The sequence below is a fragment of the Vanessa atalanta genome, chromosome 29, assembly GCF_905147765.1.
Source record: "Vanessa atalanta chromosome 29, ilVanAtal1.2, whole genome shotgun sequence".
Classification (NCBI taxonomy): domain Eukaryota; kingdom Metazoa; phylum Arthropoda; class Insecta; order Lepidoptera; family Nymphalidae; genus Vanessa; species Vanessa atalanta.
Genome location: NC_061899.1, coordinates 4,299,692 through 4,320,326, shown reverse-complemented (window position 1 = coordinate 4,320,326; position 20,635 = coordinate 4,299,692). Strand labels below are relative to the sequence as shown.

Genomic DNA, 20,635 nt, shown 5'->3' with positions numbered 1-20,635 from the left:
ACTCGAAAACGAGACACGATAAAATATCCCGAAGCTTTCAACGCAACAAATTCAAAGGAAAAATATTGCCCGCATCAATTTCAATCCAAACACTAATAAATTGGCATCTCTCAACGACGTACTCGCACACAGCTAGACAGTTTATTAATAGCGAACATATTTTGTAAATCTCGACTTAAGATTCACCCTCTGAATTCAGTCCGTCGTGTGTCGCGATGCGCGGCGCGCGGGAAATTTAAAAAAAAAAACTGTCAGTGTCAAAATGAGTTACAGTTCTATATACGACAATTATAACTACGAAAAAGTGGCGAATAAAAATGATTGTTGTGATAAAGAATCGATTAATAGTCAGAGTGTCGAGTTGAAAGAGGAAGATCACATCCAGCACGTGCTGGGACCGAGTCGGAGGTGTTTGGTGTGGGCTTGTAAGGCTTGCAAGCGAAAAACAGCGGCTGTTGATCGGCGGAAAGCGGCGACGCTACGCGAACGACGGAGGTTACGAAAAGTAGGTTCTATATGACAGTTTAAACCGGTTCTCTTGTTTGAATATCACATAATATTTGGTAAGACTGAAGTATTAGTAACGTTTGAAGTTAAGTTATAGCTGCTTATGTTATTTATACTCACCTTTTTAATATTTTCATGATTTTATTTAATTGAACGCGTGTTAAGACGATGTAACTTAAGAATGTTATACGTTACGTCTAAATCAAACTCAAACTCAAATTCCTTTATTCAATATTATTACACTTTCTTATTGATGGTCAAATTAAACACCACCACCGGTTCGGAAAAAGGAACACCCTGACCTGAGAAGAACCGGCGAAAAAAACACAGCGGGTCTTATTTTTTTTCGTCAAATTAATTATATACAATTGTATATGAATAGAAACAGCCGCATATCAAACCAAATGTATTTTATTCAAGTCAAATTTACTATAAAGCGTTTTGGCATCGTTAATCTTTAAATTCTACCACCGTTAAGCAGCGTCTATCGAGTAGAAACTGCAAGAAACTCGCATAGTTGCTCTTTTCAAATAAACAGATTTATGTAATTCACTATTACTGTTGAATCAATCCTGTTAGAGAATCAGAGCCTAAATCCAAACTTTTTCTCTGAAAAGTATTATTTTCATAAAAAAGATTTATTGGTTAATTTATTCTTAATAAATTGATTATATTTTCTGGTATCTTATTATATATGCGTATACCATTGCCCAAAAACGCTCTCTGTACCGAATGCAAATTTATCGTAAGCTAGCTTTAAATGTATATTTTAACACTTGTTTTGTCAAAATTGTACCAAATAATATTATGAATTATTTGGTGGTAGGGCTTTGTGCAAGCATCTATGCGTTGGTAACCTCTCATCACATATTCTAATAATTCTATTCTGTGACTACAGGCACAAGGGACATAACATCTTAGTTGCCAAGGTTGCTGGTCCTTTTTGTAAGAAATGGTTAATATTTCTCACGGCGCCAATGTGAATGGACATTAGTGATCATTTACTATCAGGTAAATTTTCTGAAGTAATATTTATGAGATTTTTTTTCCATAACCTAAACTAAAAGGTATGTCTTGTAGTTCCTACATTTGAAAGTAAATTTCAAAGGTATTATGAATATTATCGATTCTTTAATTCGAGTTACCGCTGAAGTCCCATTGGATACCAAAAGGCCGTTTTCGTCCTAACAGGGTTCGGAATATATTCCATCCGGCTAGAGGTAGTCTGGGTTGATAAATAATTTTACCATTAACATAACGTTAACCATATAAACATTACTTACCAACACAGAATGTAGTATGATTTGGTATATAAAGTTACAGAATACAAATGTATCAAGAACAAAATCTGGCATTCCACACGATATATAACATCACATACATTACTCTGATCCCAATGTAAGTAGCTAAAGCACTTGTGTTATGGAAAATCAGAAGTAACGACGGTACCACAAACACCCAGATCCAAGACAATATAGAAAACTATTGAAATTTTTCTACATCGACTCGGCCGGGAATCGAACCCGGGACCTCGGAGTGAAACCTCGTACCCATGAAAACCGGTGTACACACTCGACCACGGAGGTCGTCAAATGAATATAGATCAAATAAAACTAATATCTTACAAAACATTTGCTTGCAATTAAGTGGGAGCTTACTGCCAAAAGTTAAAAATCTTTATTCAATATAGAAGTATTACACCCACTTATTGATTGTCAAGAAAAAATAGGTTCGGATATATCTGCATCTAATATCCACACACTCCTCTAAACACACATTTGCCATTGGTGTGTAATTTGTTATTTGGAGTTTGGTCGTATGATTTGCTTGCATCACAATCAAAACTTCAGAACAATTTTCGTTTATCCTCTATCTTGTGTCAGTTTTCGTCTTGTGTTGTTGTCGTTTGATCTTAGTTGGATTTGAGATAGCTTGGTTGGTCTGGATGGTATTAAGTCAGCTCCATGACTTGACTGACTTCATGGCTTCATGGATCACCATTTCAAGTTTGTCAGCGCAGAAACTCTTGGGTAGTCCCCGTATTGTTAAGTTTTAGATCGGTTTATTGATCCAAGTATAAAGCAATATAAATATTGGTCATATGGCAGTATTTAATACAAGTAAATAGGAATTTGAGGTTCGAAGACATATTTCGATAATGTTTGAGAGTACCCACTTGTCAACGTAGGATATTAGTGCGAGGTTTTAATCTTTGTCTCCATACTAACTAATAGACACGAGAACTGAAAAAAGTATGAGACATTCCTTCCTCTACAAATGCGCTATGCTCTGTTCCGACCATAAGAGGAAAAAGCCAAATAGACAACATTTGACAGCAAATTGATGCGATATCATTGGTCGAGAGCTTGATTAATCTATGATATTCACTGTGGATTTGTGAAAAAATGGCGTTTTCAACGTCGAAGAAACTGTTATCTGAATTTTGGGAGTATAATTAAAGTGAAAAGTGTTTAAGTGTAATAGTGTTGTATTATAAATAAAGGTATATTAATCATAAACTCTTAATAGTGCACAATATAGCTGAGTTATAAGCAAATCGCATGAAATACAAAAATCTAAGCTTTGTTTATCTTTTTTCCTACTTCCATTGGAATAGGCTATACAAACGTTAGGATGTACGATATGTTTCAACAACTTAAAAAAAGGACTCCGTCATTTATGAAGCGATTTGCAAAATCCCTATTTTATTTTCGGTATACTTCCTATTCTGTCAAATTTAAATTTGGAATCTAAGGATGAAAAATAATCTAGATATTTAATATGTACCTTGTTTGGGGATCATGTTTTATTTAAAATTTATTATCTCTGAGTATAATGTGTAGTCGGTTTCTTTTTTGTTAAAATTTAATATTATTCTTTAAAAAAAAATCGTAATGGACTCTTGTGTTCGCGCTATTTTCGATGATATTTTCTTCATCGAAGTTCGAATTCTTTATATTCACAAATCACGAATTCACGAGTTTTTGTCACCACGTTTTGTTCCCACAACTTACACACACACAAAATAGTATTACTGTTCTCATTTAGGTTAATTGTTTATGTGACAGCCGTGGATTGTTTATTATATGTTATATACAGTATTCCTTGTGCCTATAATTACACTATACCCTGTTCAAGTTAGTTTAATCTTTTTGACAGACGGGCTAGTGATGGGAAACAGAAAATATAACATATATAACAGTCGATGGAACGATGGAATGCGTAATTCAAATTAGAATTAAATTATTATTTTTTACCTTATTTTTCTAAAAAGAGCTATACCAGCTAAAGGGACCCCAACCAAAAGGAAAACGAACTCCCGTTCGTAGCAATTACTTTAATAATCATTTTTTGTAATGGATATTTGTAACAGTTACTGCCTGTCATTCGCGTCCATACCGTCCGACCGATGTAACATTATATAAGCGTCTATTATTTTCAGTTTTTTTATTTAAATTTTACTTTGAAGCAATAAAAAGCTTTAAAATTTTAACGTTTGAATATTTAAGGACTTTAGTATATGTACTTTTTTAAATAATTTTACAATTTTTAAAATCAATAAATTAAGATAATAATATATCCGTCATTGCAAAGTTATGTCGATCAGAAAAAATTACATCTGTCAAAAAGATCAACAGAGGTAAAATTTGTTTGTATGTAAGGGTTAATTCGGAAATAATGATCTAATTCTAAAAATGTTTTCACTTGTACAAAGATATTTCTGATATTTTTTTTTTTGTAAACTAGCTGTGACAAACAACCTTTGCGGTTATTTTCTAAAGATACATTATTAGTGCACCTCCACACCATCTACAGAGCATACATTTAAAATTTCAAGTATCTTTCTTCAAAAACATAGGATTTTCATAAAAACTTCTAATCCCTGTTTTACCCCATTAAGGGTGGCGTTTCGTAAAATCCGTTCGTAGCGGATATTTATACCCTATAAGGAATCTACCTGCTAAACATTTTTTTAATTTCCATCCTAAACTTCTATAAAGAAAAAATGTGTTTGTTAATGATCGGAACTCTAGAACTACTGAACCGATTTTGATAATATTTTCAACATTAGGAAGTTAATTTATCCAGAAGCGACATGGAATATATTTTATTCTAATAATATATCACATTTCAGCTTGTAATCTTTTTATTTGTGAAGCTCAAATTGAATACCATTATAATAGTATTAACTGAGTTTTTGATACAATTATAGGGAAGATAAAAAGGTTTTTCAAAATGACGTTTTATAATAGTCATGATTAAGTTTACGTTACAAAATTTAGATAAATAATAAATAAATAAATACTGTTGATAAATATTGGACAACATCACATACGTTACTCTGATCCCAATGTAAGCAGCTAAAGCACTTGTGTTATGGAAATCAGAAGTAACGACGGTACCACAAACACCCAGACCCAAGACAACATAGAAAACTAATGAACTTTTTCTACATCGACTCGGCCGGGAATCGAACCCGGGACCTGGGAGTGGCGTACCCATGAAAACCGATGTATACACTACTCGACCAAGCGAAGCGAAAAGTTGAATTTCTCAACTAGATAATTATATAAATTAATGTTAAATATATATACATAAGAATTATTAACATTATGACGGTAGGATCTTAACCATACATATGAAAATTAAAAATAGTTACTTTATAAATCATGACCGCGTGGAACGGAAGCAAGCATGCTATCAGCAGTATTCCGTTAAATCGCGATAAAGTTCAGATTGTATTCGGTTCAAAAATTCGTAAAGAAAACAACTCGAAATGCTCTATTTTAGAACGAATATAAAATTTATAACAGAGATGTAATGGTATATAGCTCCCTAAACGTAATCGAAACTATCGGATATCCGAATAAAAATCTATCCCCAACCGTAATCCGTAACCGTAAACCGTAACCAAATCCTTTTAAAAATAAGTTAGTAATTCCAAATAATAAAGCCTACGGATAACGTAAATATTTATTACCATAATGTTATATTATTATGCTCTATTACAATTTCTAAATAATTTAATATTATATTAGTAACTAAAGTTATTCGAAACAATTGGTTAATCCGAAATATTTTCGTATCCGTAACCGTTTCTGAAACCGGTACAATATTATTCATATATCCGTATCCATATTCAGATTCGAAATTACATTCCATTAATATCCTGATTTATCTGTTGGAAGGCTTATTCCAAAGAAATATACCATAAGACATGATACTTTAAAATAACTGAATACCATCAAATATAAGTTATTAATGTCAATTTTAAATTGATTAATTCTAAACATTACCGTGGTGCAAAAAAAATATAAACTTATCCAATACGGTAGGGTGTTAAATTTGCAATGGGTTCCATCACACGTTGGTCTAAAATATAACTAAGAAGCAGACAGATTTGCAATCACTCAACTCGTAACCACTTCGGGAAATCCATTACATTGTGATTTTTAAGAAATTTTCTGGCTCGCACAGACACTCTGTAGAACCAACTTTCGCCGGCGATATTTCCGAACCGATATGATTTCGAAACCGTCACGAAAAGAGCCTGCACGCACGCTCCTGTAAGCAACTTACTGTTGAGGTAACTTTACATCGGATGAGTGGCTTGTCAGTTTGCCGCGTATTTCATAAAGAAAATAGCCAGTATAAGGGGCAGAGAAATTTTTATTCTTCCCAACTATTTAGATTTTCTAAATTTAAATAACGCATTAATTTGGTGCGTTATGTACAAATGATAAGAGTATTTTTTTTATAATGCGCGCGCATGTCTATTCATTGTTTCTAGGCAATTAAAGAATATTTTTTTATTACGCCGAAGAAGAACGCCTCACGTATAATTTTTTTTGTAAAATATTATAATAGAAGAAGCTCCAATAAAATTTAAACGCGCGTTTAATTCTCAAATCGTCTCAGACGTTTATAGAAACTTATAAATAAGTTGTCGCATCACGTCCCCGGGATTACGGGATTATGGGAAATTCCGGTACGTGGCCGATCCCGCGTGCCGGGATTAGTGTGTACAAATAAATTGTCAAATCAGCATTAACCCTATCGTGGGATTAGATTTGGGCGTTGTTTTTCGGTCGACATTTTATTTATAGTCGTTTAGAAACTTTATTATTAAAACATTTTATTTTATAAGCGGTAGGGCTTTGTGCAAGCCCATCTGGGTAGGTGCCACCCACTCATCGGATATTCTACCGCCAAACAGCAGTACCCAGTATTGTTGTGTTCTGATAGTGTTTATTATTTTGTTTTAATTATAAACTGCCGTTCTGGCTTTGCACTGTTACACAAGGATCTATATTAAAAGTTTATGAAGATTCCGTACCCGAAGTATAAAACGGGACCCTAATAAACGATTCACAATTTAATAGTACTAAAAATGTATTTCAATAAATATAGTTAGATATGAATTTGAAGTAACTCACATGGTGTCAGAGTTTGTGCAACAGGCTTGCAGGTTCAGGTTGCAGCTTCTAGGTAGGTTCCATATATTCAACCGCCAAACACCATTGCTCAGTATGGTTTTTTTTCGGTTTAAAAGTAGTGAAACCCAGTATAACTACAGACACAAAGGACTTAACAACTTAGTACCCAAGTTTGGTGGCACTTTGGGGACTTAAGGAATTGTTTATATTTCTTCCCGCATTACTAAGTTTAATATGATATAAGTAGTTAAGTGTAAAAGTGTTGCATTATAAATAAAGATATATTAATCATGAATTCCTAGTAGTGCACAATATAGCTGAGTTATAAGCAAATCGCATGGAATACGTGTATCTAAGCTTTGTTTATATTTGTTCCTTCCATCGGAGGCTATGGGTATGTGTGTCTATAACTATAATGTTATGCGTAATATATTAAAGACATTTCATTTATTTTTTTAATAATATAATTAGTTTCCTATTTTAAATCTACTTCCTCTTAAAAAAAAAAATTTTAGTAATTTCGTGGATTGGTACATTTTTAAAAACACCATCGAATTGTCATATATTCTTTAAATATACGACACGTTCACGAATTTACAATTAAATATTCAATAGAAAATTAATCGGATATTGCTTGGCAAAAGCATTATCCTACTTAAATGCTCTGTCGGTTAATAAGCTAGTTCCGAATGTAATTTGACGTGACAGCTCCCTTTCACGTGACAGCGACCGTTTAAACTGCTATTAGGCGGAGTGACAGCTCACAGTTAGCCCTTCAACAGATAATGAATATATTTTTAAATGGCGTACACTGATAGAACAAAAATTTATAATCTGTATTGTGTTTTTACTTCGTGGTTGTTGGGTTTTGTGCAAGCCCGTCTGGTAGGTCGGTCGGAGATACTTGTAACAAAACACAAAACTTTATTTTGTAGTAGTGTAGAATAGAGGATACGTAATTTTTATTGTATATATTACATATACAATAAGGATACAAAAAGGATGTATATACAATTTTTAGATAAAAGAACGACCATAAAAATATATTATTGCTTTTTCCGGCTAAGAAAGTTGAAATTCTCGGCTTTTATCCACTATAATATGCGTGTATTATACATATAAACATTCCCCTTAAATCACATTGTTTGTTGATGAAAACTGCATTAAAATCCGTAGCGTAGCTTAAAAAAGGAAGCGTCTTTGTTTTATACTATCTAGAGATACAGTTCTGTATAAATATTTTAAAATAAAGTCGCCTTTTGCCGTATACAGCCGTAGCAACGCTCTCTGAACGGGCACTAACTATTTTCCGATCTCTAAAATTAATTCCTTGCTAAATTGTAACAATTTATTAAATTGCCATCAAGAATCTTTTTTCTGCATATCTACGACTGGAGCTCTTCAAAATGAGACCATAACCAAAAATTCGGTTATATGTGGTTATATGAGCAGCGATCGTCCCACAATCACTGGGACTAAAATTAGCTTACGCTATTAACATATAAGTTATATGACCCTAGAATATTTATATATCACATTACAAAAGAACCACAATAAACGGGCGAATTTTATTATATAAGTGTGCGTGGAAGCTACAATTGATACGAGCGTAACTTCATGTTATGTCACTAAGTAAACGCACTAGTGTGCGTTAATCACCCGCACCACCTAGATGTCCAAAAATCCACAACAGCGTGATTTTTAAGACATTTTCTGTCTCTCGGTTTCTGGCGGTTATTCCGAACCGATACGACTTGGGAATTTTCAAGAAAAGAGCGCACTCATTGTTTAAAGGGCGGCAACGCACCTGCAACCCGGTGTTGCAGATTTCCATGGGCGGTGGTAGTCACTTTCCATCAAGTAAGCCATATAAAATAAAAAAAAGCTTTATAAATTTCGTGCGTATAAAGCCGCAGGTTTAACTAGTAAACAATAAACTCTGAAAATGTTTTCGAATAATGAAATGACAAAATCTATTTCTGTGGAAATAAGTGTTTTAACTTAACAACAATTTAAATAGTCAACTATATTTAGCTAATATCAATCCGGATGAAGGTGTCCCCAGAGTGTTGGGGCATTTTGAAGAGATTCAAAGTGCTCTAATGCAGTGTTGCCATTAGACGGATACTTAATGTTAACCAGCTTTGTTGGAAACGAGTTGTGTGTTTATAATTAAATGTAAATATATATTTTTTAAATGTTTTTTCTCGTGTGGTAAATACCTCCGATACTAAAATTTTAAAGAGGAAAAATTTGTTTGTTTGTATGTTGGGAGTAATCTGCGGATATAATGATCTAATTCCAAATTTTTAATTGGTAGAATGTGACATTTTTTCTGATTGTTATAGGGTATAAATTATATTTAAATAATAAAATTTTCTTTATAAAAAAAAATCACCCATGTAAAGCGGGAACATGTATGAACATGTTGTATAAAAGGTCATTTTACAAATAACATTTTGCAGATCTACTGAATGTTTAATTTATTAAAAAATATATAAAATAATGACCAAAATTTAGGAGTGTGTCATATTAGTAAAACTAAATTTGTCTATGTATAAATCTCATTGTCTTTGATTAGTTTATAATTGACAGTACACCGGAAGGCCCTTAGAGGACTCTTCAGTAATAATCAGTAGGTATATACTTACTGTAAGTAGTAATTAAACAAGATAAGAACTCAATAATGATAATTATACAATTACATTTATTTAATACCCTTTGAATTACAATAAGACATAAAAATATGTGTGTATGTGTCTCTCTGGTGATGAGAGCAACGGAATATTCACACAAAAATAGACCCGCCGTCTCTTTGTGGGACGTCGCAGAATCGCTTAACCATCATGACTCTCCGACTATCAGCATACCTATATGGGCCTGCAAAACGTAGAAGAAAACCCGACGTACTGAGATCCCCTGGCCCCAGCGACGCTCACAACAGGGGAGTAGATAAATTCTTCGACCCGGAAGACGTATAACTTGCATCATCTTGGTTAAACCCAAGATCACTTAAACCAAAATATTAACCAAAATTACAAACAATATTAATATCAAAAAACAAATTAATAAAATATATATATATATATATATATATTTACATAAGAATTATTAACATTAAGTTCTTAAATATACAAATATGAATTAAAATAAGTTACTGTATAAATCATGACCGCGTGGAATGGTGGCAAGAATGCTAGCAGCATTTCCCCGTTGAATCGCAATTCCGATCCTCTGGGCTAAAAACGAACCAGCCCTCCAGTCACCAGTGGAGGCAATAAGGCGAGGTGTTATACTTTTAATGAAGCTTTTTGCGCTACTTGTCCAAGGGCCAAATGTTTCAACAGTTTTCAAATGGGACAAAAAAAATACAAATTAATTAATATGCGACATTTGAAATCGAAAATAGTTTAAACAATAAAAACACGAATATACGGCTGACATCTTAATACATCATAGGTACTCGTAAAAATACACACGCACGCCCCTCGAAGCGAAACATTTATTTTTATTTATACCAATGTCGTGTCTTTTCGTAAATGCCATTAAATATTATGATAGTTCCCCATAAATCTGTCCGGTTAACGTCGAATAATTTATTGATTGGGGTGGATTTATGTTATGTAATGTATTTTATAGTTTTAACGATTAAATTTACGAAATGTAAAAATTGTAACGACTGCGAGAAATAATGAAAACGAAACAAAAAAACCCATTAGAAAAAGATTAACCGATATTTGGACGGTGTATAGACAACCTATGACAACGGTTTTCTTTGGCATTTATTTAGTTTTTCTGGTATTTCTTGGATACTAGGACAACCATTCACTTTGTTAGGGCTTCGTGCAAGTCCGTCTGAGTAGGTACCACCCACTCATCATGTAGATATTATAAACAATAGTATTCAGTATTGTTGTGAAGAGTTACTAAATCAGTGTGACTACAAGCACAAGGGACATAACATCTTAGTTCCCAAACTGGGACATTGGCTATGTAAGGAATGGTTACTATTTCTTACAGCGATAATGTCTGTGGCCGGTGGCACATTTGCAAGTCCGCCTACCAATATCATACATTCATACAGGTCAAGCTAATAAAAGCGTGTTGAAAAGACGTAAAACAAAAAAGGACCAAAGATTATACCAGTTGCACCCCGTTATTTCAATTGCGTTAACAATACTGCTACACTCAGTAGGTTTAAGCTTGATGTACAGTTAATAGGCTTTCTCAATAAATAGGCTATCAACACAATTATATTTTGCCACTCGGACTAAAATCCTGGAATTGGCATGATTAAGCAAGTTATTTTTATATGACAGTTGAGATAGATTTATTAGTAGCGTTTGAATATTAGTGACACATATTATACTCAAACGATCATGATGGGAAGATACATAATTATGGGTTACATTAACAACCTGTAAATTTTCTACTGCTGGGCTAAGACCTCCTCTCCCTTTGAGGCGAAAGTTTGGAGCATATTCCACCACGTTGATCCAATGCGAGTTGGTGGTTTCCTCGCGATGTTTTCTTTCACCGCCGAGCACGAGATGAATTATACACACAAATTAAGCACATGAAAAATTCAGTGGTGCTTGCCTGGGTTTGTATCCGAAATCATCGGTTAAGATGTTCGCGTTCGGGCTCGGCATTATGGGTTGAAACAATTAAATTATTAGAAAACAATCTTAATGCTAGATCTTCAGCGGAAAATTCTGACGTGAACGAGCAACGATAATATACGAAAATCATTCCGAATAATATCAACGTTCAGTTTTCAGAAAAACATGGATCTCGGAATAGTTACGTAACATATTTTTTTAAACATACATTCTCGTTTTATTACACCCAATTTCACTCCATGAGATATTGCATAATTATCATTATTTTTACCATGCCACGTGGTCTTGATTTGGACAGTCGCTGCTATTCAACTAACGCAGACTGAAGTAGATTTAAACCCGGGTGGGTACCACTAACTTTCCATTTCCTTCACATCTTTATTGTCACCACGTGTTTGGTGGTGAAGGAGAAAAACAGAGAGAATAGATATAATTGGTGATGCTCTGTGCAAGTCCGTCCGGTAGAGACCCCCCTTTATTCTATCGCCAAACAGTAATACTCGGTATTGTTGCGTTTAATATGAAGGGTGAGTCAACTTGAAGCGCAAGGAACATAAGATCACAGTTCCCAATTTTTCATCTTAGAAAAGTGCAGACATGCTGCAGGAGCAGCGTGGATTAAGCCCAAAATATTTTCAAAAAGAGAGGAGTTCTTAGCCCAGTTGCAAGAGTATAGTTAGTTAAGTCAGTTTCAGTAATTCTGAGGTTATTAAATAAATCATAATTACTCACTGGTGCTGACCCAGGTTTCAACCAGCGATCTTCGGTAAGTAATTCTAGCCACTGGGCCATCTTCGCTCATTCTCGTCCACATAAATATGTCTATAATAAAACGTCTGTCCGTGTATTCAGTTTTTATAGTTGTCAAAACAATTTTTATTTGATCTCTGAATTATGTCGCTTGTTTTAAACGACTCGGAACTAATAAGTCTGAACTAATTTTAAGACGGTCGGTCTGATTTTTTATACTTTCGCTCAATGACGACGTTCACAGAACTGTAAAGTTTTTAAGCATCCATTAATATTATTTATTAAAAGATTAATTATTAATTTATTAACTTAAATAAGACCTTACCGGGTTCGCAATAATAAATACATAGATTACATGTATTCAATATTTATATACAACTAAAAACTCTTTTATACTAATATTATAAATTTGAAAGCGTGTTTGTTTGTAACGCTTTTACCTCTTAACTATTCAACCATCTTCATCATACTTAATATACGGTACTTGGTGGTAGGGCCTTGCGTAAGCCCATCATCAGGTGGTTAGGTATCAACCAATTGTCAAATAGTCTACCACCAAGCAGCAATGCTCAATATTGCATTTGCGGTTTGAAGAGTGAGTGAGCCAGTAACTAGCACAAGAGACATGACGTCTTAGTTCCCAATGTCCATGGGCGATGGTGAACACTTAGCATCAGGTGGGACGCTTGTCCTTGTCGTCGGTCTATAGTGGCGGAGTTCGTTTTAAATTAAATAATTATTAAAAGTAAAATCTATAAGAATCACGCAAATATTTACAGCACACATATGGGCATATATGACCACTAAATGTTCATGTGCTCAATTTGTGTTTATGATTCATCTCGTGCTCGACAATTGAAGGAAAATATCGTGAGGAAACCTGCATGTGTAAGTTCAACGAAAATTTGCCACATGTGAATTCACCAACACTCATTCGAGCAGCGTGTTGGAATATGCTTCTTAACTTCTCCTCAAAGGGAGAAGAGGCCTTAGTGCAGCAGTGGGAAATTTTCAGGCAGTTTTAAAATATATATAATATATATTATTTTTTCCAGGTGAACGCAGCATTTGAAGAACTCCGGATACGCGCCCGAGCGGGCAGCGGGCGACTACCGAAACTAGAAATACTTCGAGCGGCCATACAACACATTGAAAGATTACAAGCGGCATTAAGAGCAGCTGCCGTGAGTTCCTTATCAGTTGATCTGGATATCTGTACTTATATATAAATGTTTTAGGGGTTGGTCGTAAATTGTTTAACCCTGGAGTTCAAGCTTGCTTTATATTAAATTTTAATAAATTCAATTCTGTGTTCCGGCTGTGAAAGCGCAACAGACAGACAGTTATTTTCGCATTAATAATATTAGTATAGATATTTTATGATACGAAATTATTATACTATTTGATAAAAACTCGGCTTCGCTCGGGAAAAGTAAATAAAACTAAACAACTACGGTTTATCCTATACGTTTCATATCACTTTTTCATAAACGTTGATCTATAATTTATTGTTTAAAAGTTTCCATCGATTCTACCGTAGCCCGGCACGAAATTATTATTTGGAACACTCTTTCTGAACGCACCCGTAAACGTCAAACATGGCCGCCCGTTGAACTGTCATGTCATTGAATTTTAAAAATTTAATATCAAAATGTCGTATGCTATATATATTTAACAGTCTATAATTGCGGATAGGTCTAATGTAGACCTGCACAAACGTAATATATTAGTATTCAGATATTATCATAATGTGAAGTAACGTCGAAGTTGTTTCGGAACAGAATTGGGAACATATCATTATAAATTTATTTATTTATTTATTTAGTTCTTCAACAATGTGTACACTGATTAAAATAATATAATATAACAAAAGTAAAGTTCTATTCTAAGTTCAATTACTCAAAGAAGAACGCAGCAGCAAAAAAAATAAACAAATCAACATCTTTATTCTTCTTTATTAGTTAAAAGATATTACTTATAGGAACAATTTAATTCAGTGGCCATTTTGAATGTTTTTTTTTTTTATTAGTTGAAATTAGGCAAACAAACAAATTAGTCATTTAATGGTGAGTTTCCTTCCCCTATACGGTCAACGGCACTGTAAAAAATATAAAATATTTAACAGCACTGGCAATCTAAGGAATCAAAACTGTTAGGTCCCTTGTACCTGTAATTACGACACTAACCCTTCAAACCATTAAACGTCAATACAAATAGTCGCGGTAATGATGAGGTTACATACCTAGATGGTCTGCACAAAGATGCATTGCAGCTTAATAAAATATGTAGTTACTGGCTTGAAAATTCACACGCTACTAACTGACTGAAAAAAAATAAAATCTTGCAACAATATTTCCCCTTCTACATAGCTACAAAAAAATATATTAATGATATATTAAAAGCATATTAAACATGACAAAAATAATATAAAACACACCCGACACAAAACCGTCTCCCATCCAATTATAATAAACCTATACAATTTATTCCGTGTATTCTATTTCCTGCGCGCGCACAGATAAATAATCGGCGACGCGTATTAATGGCAATTTAACATCATGACATGCGCCTTTTCCTTTAGATGCAGACTATATTTAACATTATCTGTGGTGACAAATTGCGCGGGAATTGTTGTTTGAAATATTTTATACATACTATTTACATAATTTTTAAACTGTATTTTATGAAAAAATATACTCTGTGGCGGATTTCGATGGCACACGAGTCTTTGTAATAATCGAATCATATGTTTTTCTGATGCTAGTATACATTTTTGTTAAAATTTAGTGTCTTTATGTCTCAATACGCCATCTTGGGAACTAATGCTATGTCCCTTGTGCCCATAGAACTGGTCTATATACTGGTCCACTCTCCCTTCCAACTGGAACACAACAATTATACTGATTTCTACTGTTTGGCGCTAAAATATCTGATGAGTGGCTGGTACCTATTCAGACGGGCTTGTACAAAGCCACTGAGATGTTGTCTCTTGTACGTTTAACAATGGCTTATTAAAATATTTTTAATTTCACTGGGAAACAATAACTAAAATATTCTTAAACATAGAATAAACATGGAAAAATGTCAAGGCAAATTGCGTCCCATTGTAATTTAAATTAATCACGTCTTACAATTCGTCTTTTATAACTGACGTGCCGACTTCAGACGGTTAGGAATTATTCGAAAGCTAACATCAAAATAGGACGATCACCAAACCTACAAAATAATCCAGTGTCATTCGTATCTTTATCTTCATTTTTATCTTTATTTTTAAGACATAATAATCTATATTTACATCAATAAATAAAGAAAAACTTTTAAGTAACTATAACTATACACTATGTTCATATAAATTTAAAGATTAATGAAAGATAACTGTATGTTGCGGAGATGAGAATGTCGAGAGGAATGTGTGGTGTTACGCGAATGGATAGAGTAAGGAATGAGTACATAAGAGGAAGTTTGAAAGTGGCACCGATAACCGAGAAGCTATCTGGAAACCGGCTGTCTTGGTATGGGCGTGTTATGCGGAGGAATGAGGACCATGTTGTGAGAAAGGTTTTGACTATGAATGTGGATGGATATAGAGGTAGGAGACGACCCAAGAAACGATGGATGGATTGTGTGAAAGATGATATGGCTGGAAAGAATGTTACCTGTGAGATGACGTCAGATAGGAAAGTTTGGAAGAAGACATGCTGCGCCGACTCCAAGTAAATTGGGATAAGGGCAGGAGGATGATGATGATGATGTTCATATAAATATAAACGGAGTGTCTGTCTGTGCATTTTATAAGTTGATATGGCTTTTTGCAAGTTGCCAATGCAAACATGAATCTTGTTTGAAACGGCATTACGCGCTTACCACACCTTATGTGGGACTTTCTGCATGGGACGCCTAGTGGGCTATAGTACACCGGACTATGCACTAAAAAACCCAGCTGTACCCTCGCTTGCTACCTTGACAAAATGTGTCTATTACATTTGTCAACTAATTTTGAATAAACAATTTATTTTTATTATATGTATACTTTGCTTTACTATTTGTGATTGGACGAGACTACAGGTTAAACTTTACACATTTCACGAGCGATACGAAGTGCGTTCTTACGAAATAACATCACTGAAACCAGGGTTACGTATACGTATATGTATGTCAGTTTTTGTCACGAACTAAATTGAAATGTCCTATAGATAGATATTTGAGCAATTAATATGAACGCATTTGACACATTGGTGCATTTTACACGTAATATATCAGTCAGCATATATGTTGCATGTCCGTCTGCGCGTTCGTCACGCACCGTCGACCTGTCCGAGCACGTTTTGATACACATCTGATGTCATAGAGCAGATGGTGGTTCAGAAATGCCATCTGTCATTGCGGCTAACAACAATGTCGTACAGAGTAATTACAATTAGAATGATGAAACAGAGTGACTATAATTAAAATGATGTAACGTTACAGCCTAAGCAATTCCCACTGTTGGGCTAAGGATTCAACTACGACAATTCGGGTTGGTGGATAGAATATCCATATGTCAGATTTTTTTTAAGATGGAGGTTCTCACTAAGTTACTTAACAAACAAACATAAATTAAGCAAATGAATATTTAATAGTGTTTTGGATTTGTAACCACAATCTTCTGTAAATATTCATTTATTCTAACTGGAATACGATTTTGTTGTGCACCACCGAGAAGGAAAATAAATCTTAAATATTATTACTCTAGTAGGCTCATAAGAACCCCTGAACAAATACAATATTTAAATATTTTATAGTATTCATGTTTCAAACACTTAAACACAAAATAAATTATATAAAATTTGAATTAAAAAAAGAAACGACTCCAAAAAATATGCTAAAAATAAGATTCATGCGTTCATCAGTAATTTTTTTGCTCTTAGAGTATATTATTTCTTCTAATTGAAATTGGATCATCGTGAAACATACCTGAATAAAAAAAACATATAACTGAATGTTTTGAAGTCAATTATATATTAAGCCGGTGAACGGACATGTTTCATGGTCAGAAATTCAACTTGATGCCATTTCTAGAACCTAATCTAAGGTAGATTTCGAGTACTAGAAATAAACGACAGTTCATCGTTTCATTTATATCGAGAAGTTCCTTTGCCTAATTATGCGGTTAATTTTAACCGAGCCTTAGTTTACTTTGTTAAATTTGTATCTCGAATGATAATTCTATTAGGTTTTTAAAAGGTCAGATATTCTACTAGTACTCTGTATTTTTGTGTTCCGGTTAGAAGGATGAGTGAGTCAGTGTAATCACAGGCACAAGGGACATAACATCTTAGTTCGAAAGGTTGGTGGCGCATGGGTGATGTCAGGAATGGTTAATATTTCTTACAGCGCCTTTGACTATGGGTGGTGGTGACCACTTACCATGTGACCCATATGCTTGTCCGCCAAGCAATGCCATAATAAAATGTTTCTATGCCAGGATCTCAATTTCTGAGCTAGAAAAATACCTGCGGAACCATTTCGCTGTTAATAAATATAAGATGTGGTGACCAGGCGTTTTAAAATTCACGTCCAACTAAACCGAGTAGTGATGAAACTAATATAAGTTATGATACTAGTTGTCGTTCGCGGCTCCACTTGCGTTTTAGGGGATGATTGTCAGGCGTTAGGCATAAATAGCCTATATCCTTCCTTGAAGTTCAATCTTGTTTCATACCAAATTTCATCAAATTCGGTTCAGTAATTTGCTCGTGGAAGAGCAACAGACAGACAGAGACACTTCCATATTCATAATATTAGTATACATTATGTTTTGTAAGATATAAAATCAACGTTATGAAAGAAAATTATCAAAACTCCTTAAAGAAATAGATAACTATTTATAACTTTTTCTATTAAAAAAATTAAAGCTCAAATCAAACATTGATAAATAAGGCATATTACTCAATACAAGATTATATTAAAGATAATAAAACATGGACTTAGTATTTGTTGACTTCTAGGCAGGATATTTAAAAAAATAATTGTTCACTGACATACTCTGTAGAATGTAGATTCTACCGAGAGGAACCGGCAAGAAACTCAGTAGTTACTCTTTTTCAACATCTAAAAATACAGTTATGTTAGTTAAATAAATGCTCAGCAAATATAAATACTTAGAATTGAAACGTCATTGGCGTACAGTCACCATTCGTATTGCTCCCATAGACATCTCATCAACTAGGGTCGTTCCCAAAAGCCTTTATGTTCCTTGGTCATATTCAATAATTGCCGCCATATTACCGTTACATTTAAGAAAGTGAAATAACAATTTAATAATATTAATAGTTTATCAAGTACCTACTTATTATTACAAACCGATATGACTTGCCGTCAATAATTGCATGAACTTTTCTCCAGATAATATCCAGAAATAAATGTTTATGAAACCTGAAAGAAAACACACTCCTACAAATAGTAGTCATATTGAATAACTTTAAATAAATAAAATGTGGAAAATTTCGTGCAAACAGATGACAATGAAACTTCTCCGCCGAACTAATATACTACACGCTTCATTTACTTGGTTTTCGCCCGTAAACAGGACAGGCGTTAACCATCTACGTGCAACGGAAATGTATCGGCGCCCTTTAATATTCGACAAGGATCGGACTGGGCTGGAAGGGCGTTTTTGACCGTAGAAATCGTGGTCGATCGTTCTTTTTCGTAGCAAGCGTAATTGTGATCTACGACCGAATCTAACGATGCCTAAAGCACAGTAGTAAGTGTATGCAGCACGGCAAGCAGGTGACTTTAGTTCTCAGCGCACCTCAAAATTGGCCAATAACACTGTACGGACCTAGCCATAACATTTTAACATTAACAGCCTGTAAATTTCCCACTGCTGCTCCCTTTGAGGAGAAGGTTTGGAGCATATTCTACCGCGTTGCTCCGATGCGGGTTGGCGGAATTTCGTTGAAATTAGACACATGCAGGTTCCCTCGCGATGTTTTCCTTCACCACCGCGCCGAGCACGAGACGAATTATAAACACAAATGAAGCACATAAAAATTCAGTGGTGCTAGAGATGCACGCGTTCTGACCACGGGGCGATCTCGTTTAGCCATAAATGTAGTAAAATCAGCTACGAGATGAGATATATAAACATAATATCATATCATATAATAATAACATACAATAAATTATTTATTTGAGACACCATCCAATTTGAGTGATGCTTTAAGTTTTAATATGCGGCGTCTCAAACAGTTAAGTTAGACTTAAATATTTATTTGACGTTGCAGTATTCGACCGTGTGTGTGTGTGTTTTATAATTTAAGCTAAATTGTATAATATTCTTCTACAGTTGGAGTCAGACAGCTGTAAAGGCTACGTGGAACCAGTCACGAAGACTCAGAGTGAGGTAAAGGACTCGAAAACGGACAGAGAGAAGCCATTCCTTAATGGTGAGTTTAAATATTGATATAAAAAACTAATTGACATTCTTAATATTAAATGTTGTACCCTACACATTAATGGGAGGGGCAAAGTAAAAAGATAATCTTTTCTTTAAATTAGAACCTTAGATCTGAGAACCAGTGAGAAATGTAGCATTTTTTTTTTATTTCAACGTACAATAATTATTTACTTTATACTTTATTGTACACCATAAAGAGAAAATAAATAAATACAACCTGGGTACAGCCTAAATAAAACAGGCGTACAATTTTGGAGGCCTTATCGCTACATAGCGATCTCTTCCAGGCACTCAACATTATTATTTATTATTTGAAATGACCTAGGCTGAACGTTTCGTTACCTTTGACTATTTTTTTCCAACTATTGAAATTTTGAGACGTTTAAAAACTTAAACAATAAACGACTAAAAAGAAGTGATTTTTTTTTCTTAATATTAAAAGAATGCCCAAATATAATTTAATATTGAGTTAAAATATTTTTTCTTTTTGTCCATCAGGCGAATCAACCACGTGTGGGCTGAACAGTTTGGCGCGATTAAGGTGCATCGTACAAGCTCTCGCTAAGGATCCGTGACATTTGTTAATAAATATAGTGTAATATTGTATAAGTATAAATCGGTGCTCAATAATATATATTTATTTAAACATTACAGTGTCATTTTATTCTTAAAACCAAAAAAAAAAACACAAATTAATGTACTCGAGCGTTCTAAAGGCATTCTGACATTCTATTTTCAAATTAACAATTTAAAGTCGTTTGACAGTTATCTTAAATATAATATTTTACAAAAAAAAGTATTTATTTTAAAAAAACCCCCCTTTATATTTCTTATATTAGGTAACAAGTTTACGAGAGTATAAGAAAGAAGTTATTACT

The 20,635-nt window shown here is 33.9% G+C and overlaps 1 protein-coding gene across 1 annotated transcript; it reads left to right on the top strand.

Moving 5' to 3' along the window:
* The first annotated feature begins 214 nt into the window (after positions 1-214).
* On the top strand, positions 215-20,381 carry LOC125075025 (transcription factor SUM-1). The gene is made up of 4 exons (XM_047686572.1): positions 215-505; positions 13,372-13,500; positions 19,647-19,746; positions 20,256-20,381. Exons 1-4 carry the CDS (start codon positions 263-265, stop codon positions 20,330-20,332), a joined length of 549 nt encoding a protein of 182 aa, XP_047542528.1. The 5' UTR covers positions 215-262; the 3' UTR covers positions 20,333-20,381.
* The last annotated feature ends 254 nt before the right edge of the window (positions 20,382-20,635 follow it).

Bases quoted from the DNA above. Each gene is read 5' to 3' on its own strand.
- LOC125075025 (XM_047686572.1), top strand. From the start codon at position 263: ATGAGTTACAGTTCTATATACGACAATTATAACTACGAAAAAGTGGCG. The intron at 13,501-19,646 runs GTGAGTTCCTTA...ATTCTTCTACAG, and splicing joins CGGCATTAAGAGCAGCTGCC to TTGGAGTCAGACAGCTGTAA. The intron at 19,747-20,255 runs GTGAGTTTAAAT...TTTGTCCATCAG, and splicing joins AGAGAAGCCATTCCTTAATG to GCGAATCAACCACGTGTGGG.